The sequence below is a fragment of the Cyprinodon variegatus genome, unplaced genomic scaffold, assembly GCF_000732505.1.
Source record: "Cyprinodon variegatus isolate N-32 unplaced genomic scaffold, C_variegatus-1.0 Scaffold78, whole genome shotgun sequence".
In the NCBI taxonomy this organism is placed as follows: Eukaryota; Metazoa; Chordata; class Actinopteri; order Cyprinodontiformes; family Cyprinodontidae; genus Cyprinodon; species Cyprinodon variegatus.
In genome coordinates, this window is record NW_015150531.1 from 1,557,608 (window position 1) to 1,568,119 (window position 10,512).

The 10,512-nt window shown below is 37.9% G+C and overlaps 1 protein-coding gene across 1 annotated transcript in view; it reads right to left on the reverse strand.

The window, feature by feature from the left end:
- preb (prolactin regulatory element binding) overlaps positions 1-10,512 on the reverse strand; it is a 20,466-nt gene that overhangs the window by 3,222 nt on the left and 6,732 nt on the right. Inside the window, exons 4-7 of the mRNA XM_015372932.1 lie at positions 6,644-6,894; positions 2,047-2,127; positions 1,836-1,963; positions 1,588-1,761 (exon numbers count right to left, since the gene is read on the reverse strand). Of these exons, the coding sequence (XP_015228418.1) occupies positions 1,588-1,761; positions 1,836-1,963; positions 2,047-2,127; positions 6,644-6,894 (634 nt within the window). The remainder of the gene's footprint in view (positions 1-1,587; positions 1,762-1,835; positions 1,964-2,046; positions 2,128-6,643; positions 6,895-10,512) is intronic.

Consider the following 10,512-nt stretch of genomic DNA (forward strand, 5'->3'; position numbering starts at 1 on the left):
TTCCTGAATTCACCTGGCTCACCAAACTTGGACTGTTTTTCTGACATTGGCTTGGATTCCCCTTCTGTACCTCATCGGCTTTCTGATCCTCTGGTCTGTGAACTTGGTTCTGCTTCGACTTCGGCTTTGGACATTCCCTTCAGGACTCTGTTGCCCCTCGGCCTCGGCTGGCTTCAGCTCCACTCAGAAACAGGACCCGGTTTATCCGCCCCAGCTGACGAGCAGCCATGCTGAGAGTTAAATAAAGTCTAGTTTTGAACTATCCAGATCTGTCTGTTTTTGAATATTGGGTCCAAGGTTTTGAACTCATTACACTCATCTCATAGGGATGCTGGCATTTCTCTGGTTACCCACTGCCTTTGAAGCATTTTTGATGTTTACTTTGGTTGCATGATGTCTTCTTCCTGCTGTTTTTAATCTTCTGTTTTCTGTCCCATCTCATAATGGTGTGGAAGACGACTTGTAGGAGTTACTCTATATCTCTTGTGTTGTCTATTTTTACCAGTTTTGCTTTGTTTTCTTTCTTTTCATGCACTCTTTCCTCTTTCTCCCTTTGCATCTTTCTTTCTCACCTCCATTTCTCTCTCGGTTGAATACAATTTTACTCCCTAAACAATTTTCAAGAAAGTCTCATATACAAGTATGAAGCGTGAGCTTATTCAATTCAATTTATTAATCCCTGAAGGAAAATTCGGTTTCGTCCTACCTGTCCAAGAAATAACACTCATAATGGTCTGCTTGTGAAAGCAAAGCTGTTGGGCTATCAGCTAGCTCTGGCACATCCATTCCAAGAATCATATTGGCAAAACAGGACGCACACAAAAAATATCCAATTGACATAGATTTGCTCAAAAATAGTGATGAATGATATGCACGTCTTTCGGACTGTCAGAGCCAACAGAATTCCTGTCCGTTGCTAAAAGTCACATGGCCAAAAGGTGACAGAAAAAAGCCAGAAACAGTCTGTAGTCACATTTGTTACTATGGTACTGGGTCATTCCATTACAGGAGCCATGTGGAAATATTTTATCTTACATGGATAAGTGAGGGTAAGACTGACATGATTTTTTTTGGTTTCGCTTTGTCTTGTGTTAAAAGATTCTGCTCACATAATGCTTGCCAAGATGGCTAATAACACCGGAAATTAAAATGCAGCTCTCAGGATTTTTAATTTGTTGTGCAGGATATCGGAACTCTAAAGAAAAATTATGACTAACAATCATAAATAAAAACTTAAAACTTTGAGAATCTCGTGATTGGCCAACTTGTAGTCGGTACAGTCCCAAGGTTGGCTTCATGTGCTCTTATTCGTTATTTATCCATAATTTATTCTACAATGGTCACATACAGTCAGTCCCAGAGATTTTAGAAGAGTTACCAGAACAGAACCAGCCCATTTTACTGGCTTGCTGAAAAGATGCAGCATCATCCCCTTATTTTGAACTGAACAAACATAGAAGGATCCATGGCAGAGACGGACGATAAAATATGAGGTGTAACAGTGAGCTTTGGGAGTGAGATGTCTGATTCACTCCTTTTAACACAATAAAATGCAATTTTTATCACTGACCCCCTTGAATTGGTTACCTGACAGCGAGACTGGAAATAACTTCAGTGCCACAGTGAGATGTTAACATGGGTAGAAAGATCTTGCCATCCCACTTTGTGATATAGCAAGGAGGAGGATTTTTGTGTCGCTTATGAGGGATTTGCACTGTGTAAAGCCTTAGTGCATCTTTCTCCTCCTCACCATTTCCAAACCTAGAAAGAGATGAAAACAATTTAGATGGACCCATCAAGATGAGAAATCCTATCTTATTTCCTGTTTAGTTTACCTGCATGCCATATATCGATATGACTTTTCAGAAATTTGAGGCATGGTTTCACACCACTTTAGACCTGTAATCATTTGGTTGCCACTCCATACAGTGCAGGTAAAGTCTCGCCCAACAGTCACAAGAAGCTGCATGAGGAAACATGATATTTACTTTATTATTTCTGATGAACTCGTATAAAACCTCCACATTGAGCACAATGAATGGTCACCTTGCTTTCTACGCTCATATCCAGGTCTTCAATCTCCTCTTCATGTGCTTTAAAGTCAAACTGTTTCTTGAGGGATGGAAACTTAAAAAAAAAAACAACAAAAAAGCAACTAGGTTAAAAGAAAAACAAATTCAACTTTAGCATCTAGATTTAAACAAACTTATGTCTTTCTAGGATTGTCTCCATAAGGACTTCTGTTGGCCCCCAATACAATCTGAGTCTGGTACTTGGGCTCTGATTTGCTTATACAGTGCACCAGTTTCTTAAAAAAAATGCTAGGTACACTGTATGCAATATAGTAACACTTATTTAATTAATTTGTTTTAGGCTACTCTTAAATATAAAAGCATTGTCCTAGGTTTAAAATCCACAATTGATCAGTTACTGTGCAATACTAACAGGCTAAAAGGAGTGATGGAATAGTAGTTAGAAATTAGGCCATTTGTGACCTTAGGAAAGTACAGGTTTGGAGGTTAAATCTCACTGTCACTATGGGTCACTGGGCAATGAAAGATGCTCCCAACAAACTCATCTCAAATTAAAGGCTGTTACTTTTGCTTATTTTAATTTGAGAATTGCCAGACAGGCAAGACTTGACAATGTTTTTCACTCAATCAATTAAGAATGAAATTGGTTTCGATGATTGATTAACCTTAACTCCAAAAGGCTGACCATGTAGAGAGATTCTTTTTTTTTTTTTTTTTTTTTTTACAAACATCACTTCAGCTTTAGTCAGATTTCAGCCAAAATGACCTGGGTGCATGATCAATCCTGTCTAAAAGTTTCTAACATTGTCAATTTACATTAGGTAATATTGGCTAAATATTCCTAAATGATGTCAATAGGGAATATGTTAGGGTCTGCTGCAGAACACACAATGCACCCAGTGTCCAGGCTGTTGTTTCAGTCAGCAGAGAGGATGTTTTAAGTAGTTTTTATTAACTTTATGTAAGTTTAAGCTAGGAGTGCTTTGTCTCCTTAAGGTTTACAACATTAAGGCATCAACGCTCCTGTTCTTTTAGCTGTGACATCACTGCATTCAGTGTGTTATACATGCTTGCAGTCAAACAAATCTAATAAGCTTGTTAGCAGTTAAGCTGACAAACCAGACCATTCTCACAAGTACAAGTTGTTGTATCATGATACATTTTTGGTTAAATCTCCAGTAACTGATAAGGCATAAAACTGTTCTTTTAGTTTTCCTTAAGAATGTTCTTTGAACAAACAAAGAGAAAAAGTATTAAATTACTTAAATCTGTGCAAATACGTTTGCTTTACTTTAATCACCGCCTGCTGGTGTATGCGGCAAAACCTCTGAGATTATCATAATGGAAAACTTTTAAAAAAGGTATATTTTATAAGTGTTGTCACTAATAGCAGTCGTAATTGCAATTTATGCATTAAATGCTATACATCTACTGTGATAATAACTAATCTCTTTGACCATTTCCCCCTTTGTACTTGTTTTTTTTCTTTAGTAGGAGAAAAAGGGTAAAAATTACACAATAAATGAATAACTTTTATTTTCACAGTATAAAAATATAGTCAAAAGAGCTAAGAAGCTCTGACAGGATGTACAGTCCTATGAAATATTAGGACACCCAAATTAAAACATAATTTCTACTGTATTAGGGCTGAAACAATCAGATTGTGATTAACTGATTATTGAAATAAATGCCCACTAATTTAGTAATATATCAATCGTTAAGTTGAATATAGAGTCTGAAACATGGCTTTACCTGAAAGAGCAACCCACTTAGAGCAGTAGTTACATCAAAATTGTAGAAAAAATTTATTAGCATTTTGCATTGAATGTAATAAAAATGTCAAAATCCAGAACTCAAGTAGAAAAGCTTTAGTTTCACCTGCTTTAATATCATAAAAAACCTTCTTTAAGGAATCTTTGGCTATCCAATTATTAATCGAAAAAATTACGACATAAATCGATTTGCAAAATAATCTCTTGTTGCAGCATTAATATATATTTATTTCAGGAAAAGGAAGAAAAAAAAAACATTTTCATTTATTTATCTGTGAAAATTCTCTGTCGTCCAGGTCAAGGTCAAGCTTGAAAAAGTTCAGTTTAGGCAACTGGACAGGAAGTTTTCTAGAAGACATTTCGCCGCTCTTTTTCCAACTTTCCAAGTTATGCTCTAATTTAGGGTTGGCACATCAGTGTCCCATCTTCTCAACAACCTTTCAGATGTATTTATGATTTATCATAGAAACACTTCTAATCTGTGAATAGACTGAAATATCTTAATAACTCAGGACTGGGGGCGTTTTCTGCTGCATTTTTTTCTCTCATCTAAGAAAATACTCCAAGATTAGTTCTGTATCCCTTTGTTCTGTGTTTCCTATGTTTTCTCAAGTCCCCAGTTAAGTGCGGCAGAACTCCTGGTTCTGCAGTATGTATCTACCTGTCGAAGCAGTGTTTTCCTTTTCACTGTTGCTACACACATATCTTGCCACATTTAACATAAACTGACAAGATGTAGCAATAAATATACTGACATTAAAGATTCCAAAAACAGGATTCTTGCCCTTTTCATAACTAGTTTTTAAGTTTTATGGAGAAGGGACATTTAAGCATCTCTGAAGGTCAACTAGGAGTGTTATGTAATGCTTTAGGAGTCTTCTGCTCTTTATGCTCAACCTATTTCATGGGTATGATTAATTCAATTTGATTAATGTGTATATAATGACAAACATAGACAACATAAAGAAATACATAAGGAATACATAAAGAAATATTACAGCCTAACAATGGAACCAAACGACCCGCTAGTCAGTTTCATTTTGCATGTTTCAAAGCAATACGAAGCCTTGTCCATACAAAGCCTCACACTCACTGCGGATCCCGACATTTGAATTGAGAAAGCTTCTGGAAGGGGAAGTGAAACGTCTTCAAATCTTGGAAACCAAGTCCAGTGGATTGTTTTTAAAATTTTACGGAATGACAATGACCTGGATGACTGAGAATCTTCATCAGCATAAAGAAACACATATTTGGCTATAGTGATAAGCAAGGTTTTTATAAAAATGCCGTCTGTCAGTGATTTATTTGTTGCACCGTTCATTTTCCTGTGTAGGTTGTCCCTGACACTGTTTAAGCTTCTATCAGTTCTTGCCAACCCCGCAGTGAACATTGGTCCTTGCTTGGCCACTCCTACGAAAATTTCTGATAATATGTTGTAAATTGGCCCAATATAAATAAAATGAAAGTTTGGTCTGTAATATATGATTTCTTGACAAGCAAAAAGTTCCTTTTTGATCACATCTGAAGCAAGTTAAATCTCTTTATGTTAACACAAGCATCCACTTATCCATCAACTGTAGCAAACGTCTCCTTAAGACCTCTAGGATATTGTTTTAAGTCTATGTAGACTTATTATTAATTTAACCTGCTTGGAGAGCCAATTGAATAATCATTGAACTTTCTCTCACATTGGATAAATTTACCTCTGCATTTAACCCATCCCCTTGGGGAGCACTGGGCTGCCATTGTATGACGCCCGGGTAGCAGCATGGGGTTAAGGGTCTTGCTCAGAGAGCCAAAGTGGCAGCCTGTGGGAGTGGGGCTTGAACTCAGAACCTCAGGATTCCACGCTGTAAGCACTGACCATTAGGCCGCCCTATAGATTATTTTCCCTACAGAGGACTATTTTAAACCCCGTTGAGACGTCCCCCACCAGATTCTTAAACTGCTACAATCTTTCTTCTTTATGCAAGAAGACAACTATTTTGTACTCAACCTGATGAAATAAGTTATAATGTCTTAGGGTTAAAAAGGTAAAACCTTTCAGAGTAACAGTGTTCATATGTGCATCTAATTTTCCGCATTTAATTTAAGAGTTAACTTGTACAACAAAAAAAATTGCATCTCTACCGAAAGGAAGATTTTTGTTTTCTTTATTTTTGTGATTTAATTAAACAACTTAAATGTGTCTGTATTGTTAAACTAGATATTAGGGGGATTGTGAACTCGTGGTTAGGGTATTGCACTTGGAATCCGGAGGTTCTAAGTTCAACTCCTGCTCCCACTGATTGCCTTCTGGGTTCCTGAGCAAGACTCTAAACCCAACCTCCCAGAGCGCCGCACAATGGCAGCCCAATGCTCCCCAACGAGATGGGTTAAATGCAGACAGTGAATTTCATTGCTCTGTACAATTAAATACATTTAATTGAATTGTACATTAAATACAAACATGGGCCGTTTCTCAATTCACAAGAATGCAAGTATGGACCCATGTTTTTGCTAAGTTTGTTCTTGACAAGAACACAGGAAAGTATGGCCTCTGAGAGAACGGGAGCACACAGTCCGTTCTCAGTCTTGTTTTCTTTTTAATTGGAACAGTGCTGGAACTTGTGAAACTGATGAAGTATTGAGAAACGGCCATGGTTCCAAATGCTTCCTATCCCTTTTTTTTGGACTAAAGAGAAAAAGACTGAGCTGTTTGAATAAAGGGCATTGAACATTCCACATGGTATACTTTGGAATGCTTTATCAGGTACTAACTGCTGTGGAAGGTTTTTCAAAGCATTAAAATATTAACTGGCAAATGTGGGAGCATTTTCAAATTTAAATGAAGTTTACCTCCCAAACTCTGATGAATCCATCTGTACCTCCAGTCAGCAGAAGCTTCATGTCAGGACTAAATCTGACAACTTTCTGAAGAGGATCGTTTGGGTTAAGGTCTGAGAGCACTTCAGCTAAATTGGTCACGGTGATAAGATCTGTCTCATCTCTCATATCCGACTTGTCTCCAGTTGCAGCAGGTTTATTGAGGTTGCCTTTGTCTGCTTTCCCAGGTCTCCGTCTGGCATTACTGAGTTCAGGGGTGTTCCCTAAAGCAGAAATGACAATCTTAACTAGATAACATGATCAAAAATATCACATATTGCACAGTTATAATAGATCATTTTAATTTAAACAAGAAACACTTCCCTTTTGTCAGGTGTTTTCCAATAGGCTCCCAAACAGCACTTATGAACAATGCTTAAAAAAAAGCAAGATGGACAAGCTGCTACTGCAGAACTACAGGCCTATCTAAGGCTGGTGGGGGGGAAGCATACCGTTCGGTCGCTCCCGGACCAGCCCTGGAGCTCACGGCTCGGTTCAAATGCTGTGAACCCAGAACTGGTCACCAGAGATACGCTAGCATTGCTATCAACAGCTTAGTGACTGAATCATAGTTAAAGCTTGCAATTGTTATGGCCTTATGGTCGGAACAGCCCCTCGTTTCAGTAAAAGAAGTTTAGCAGATCCTGCTTTGAACTGTCCAAGATTTTGAAAGCTGTCTTCGGTAAAATCCTTAGAACAATTGAAATGCCGAGCATCAAACTTTGCAGGGATCTTCTGATAGACAAAAACAATCCATGCCTGTCGAGTCTTTGGATCCTTGGGAAGACTGTGAAAATGGTCCCCTTTCTCCAGTCAGCCTCGAACACTACATTTACGATAGTGAATCAGTGGGCTTGTTTGTATGTCCATTTTGGGGCGTGACAAAAGTACAGGCCAGAACCAAATAAGGCAACATCCCTGAGTTTACGTCAACTCCGTGCTTCGTCTGAATTCGACCGTTTTATGGTGGAAGTTCAGAATTGTGAGATTTGCAGAGAAAGGAGGTGTCGATGGGATTTGAACTTCTCTGTACATCCATTTCACCCACTGAGCTATCGTTATTTATCTATAAAAACTGAAACACGGTTTTGCATTCCATGGCCCCTTTAAGCCCAGAAGTGGCAGGCCAAGAAAAGTATCAGAGAGGCAGACAAGAAGAATGGTGAGAATGGTCAAGCACAACCCACAGACCACCTCCAAAGTCCTGCAGCATTATCTTGCTGCAGATGGTTTCACTGTGCATCGTTCAACAATTCAGCACACTTTGCACCAGGAGGGGCTATATGGGAGAGTGATGCAACAGAAACCTTCTCTGCAAGCATGCCACAAACAGAATCGCTTGAGGTATGCAAAAGCACATTTGGAATAAGGTCCTGTGGACTAATGAAACAAAGACTGAGTTGTTTGGTCATAAAAAAGGCATTATGCAGGGCGGCAAAAAAAAGAACAAAAAAAAAACACACACTGCATTCCAATAAAAGCACATGCCTCCCACAGTAAATTTTGGTGGAGGTTCCATCATGCTTTGGGGCACTGGGAATCTTGTTAAAGTTGAGGGTGGCATGGATTAGACTCAATATCAGCGTATTCTTGAGAATAATGTTCAAGAATCAGTTACGAAGTTCAAGTTGAAGTTATGGATATTTCACCAAGACAATGATCCAAAAACACCTCTCCAAATCTACCCAGGAATTCATGCAGAGGAACAATGGTCTGGAATGGCCATCCCAATCCCCTGACCTGAATATCTATGAACATCTGCAGAATGATTTGAGGCAGGCTGTCCATGCTGGGAAACCATCAAACTAAACTGAATTGGAATTGCTTTGCAAAGAAGATAGTCAAAAATCCCTTCATCCAGGATCCAGGAACTAATTGAAAGCTACAAGAAGCGACTAGAGGCTGTTGTTTTTGCAAAAAGAGGATCTACAAAATATTACCCTCTTTTTGCTGAGGTGCCCATATTTTTGCAACTGTGAAATTTTGTTTTAATGTGTACTGCACATTCCCTGGTAGTTCAATAAATTTTGATTCAATACTGAAATATTACCGTGTCCATATATCACACTGAAATAGCTGTTGCAAACACCCAAATATTTAGAAATAAAAATAAGATTAATAGGGGTGCCCAAACTTTTTTTTTCCTGTGACTGTACCTGAGGATTCCCACATCATTGGGATCAGTGCTAGGGCCTATTATGTTTACAAAAAAATATGTTCCCAATTGGTAAAATTTTTGGACAGCAAGAAATTAATTTCCACTGTTATGCTGATGATACCCAGCTATATCTGTCAATAGAGCCAGATGAAAAAGTTGGATAACTCTTTAACTTTCTGCATCTGAATGCAGACAAAACAGAAGTTATAGTCTTTGGACCAGAGTCTTTAAAAAAGAAACTGATTATTTATTTTTTTATTTATTTAACCTTTATTTTACCAGGAAGTCCCTTGAGATAAAATCTCTTTTTCGAGAGAGACCTGACCAAGAGGCAGCAGTACAGTAAGACATATAAAAACACAGGACAACATTAGTCAGCGTCTTCGTTTGGATGGGAATAAATTGATCTCAGATATTATCTTGCCGTTATTTTTGATCAGGACCTGCCATTCAAATCCCATATCAAACAGGCTTCTAGAATTACCTTCCTTTATGTCAGGTGGCAAAAAATGAAAAATCTCCTGTCCAGGGGTGATGCTGAGAAACTAGTCCATGCATTTGTTACTTCACGGCTGGACTGTTGTAATTCTTTACGACTACACTCACAAGAATCCAGAGTGAAATAAAGGTTCCAACCACCATGAGCATGAAGCAATAATAGAAACCTTAGTCAGTTAAATAACCTGCTGCTGTCATTCTGCACATCTCTGATGTTGCTGCTATTTTCAAATATCTATTACTGTAAAAATATCCATAGCTGGATATTGGTTATTTATTCTCCAGGTGAAAAGTTTGATATTGTTAAAACACTTTACAGGATTTTAATGTTTATATTTATATTTTAGTCTTATACATTTTTTTAAGGTCCTCATTTTCAATAATCTTTCTGTAGTTGTAAATTTGCCCAATATGGGACAATAAAGAGATTTTCTATACTATAAAAAGGGGTAGAAATATATAAGTAAATCTAAACAATGTATGTATAAAAAATATATCTGCAAAATCTCCAATATTCAACAACAAAAAAGTCTTAGTTAAGCAAATTGTGCAAAACAGCAATAAAAAAATGTAACTCCTATCAGATTTTTAGTCCCCACCCTGCAGATATATTAGAATCTGTATTTAAATTACAGCCAAACTCATTTACACAGTAATAGATAAAAACTTTTAGATAAACCCAACATTACCGCCACATATCTGACTTAATAACCACTAAAACAACTTTTTTTTATTCATCTCAGACGGAGCTATTCACTGACTTGTATATTAAACTGCACTTCCAACATTCACCACTGTTCGGCGTGTAACTTTTCCTCTGATCATGGAGTAAATCCCGGCTTGCTTGGTCTCGCAATGAATTCTGGGAAAACCTAGGATAGCGAGGATACATCGGACCCATCCTTCAAATCGGGCTAAAAGAAGGACGAATTTTAAGGTCGCATAACGAGGACTCTTGGAATCAGACCAGACCTCAGCGCCGCACTATGGCGTAATCGTCCTTCAAATCTGGCCTTCTAAGGACGCGTCCCATGAAGTTGAACAGGGCCTGTATCTCTCCTATCCTAGTTTCTTTTAATTTGCTTTCTAGGAGTTTCAGAATAGAATATTAAATCCTCCCTCTCACATATAAAGCCTTAAATGGCCAAGCTCCATCTGATATCAAAGATCTGATTGTTCCTTATGC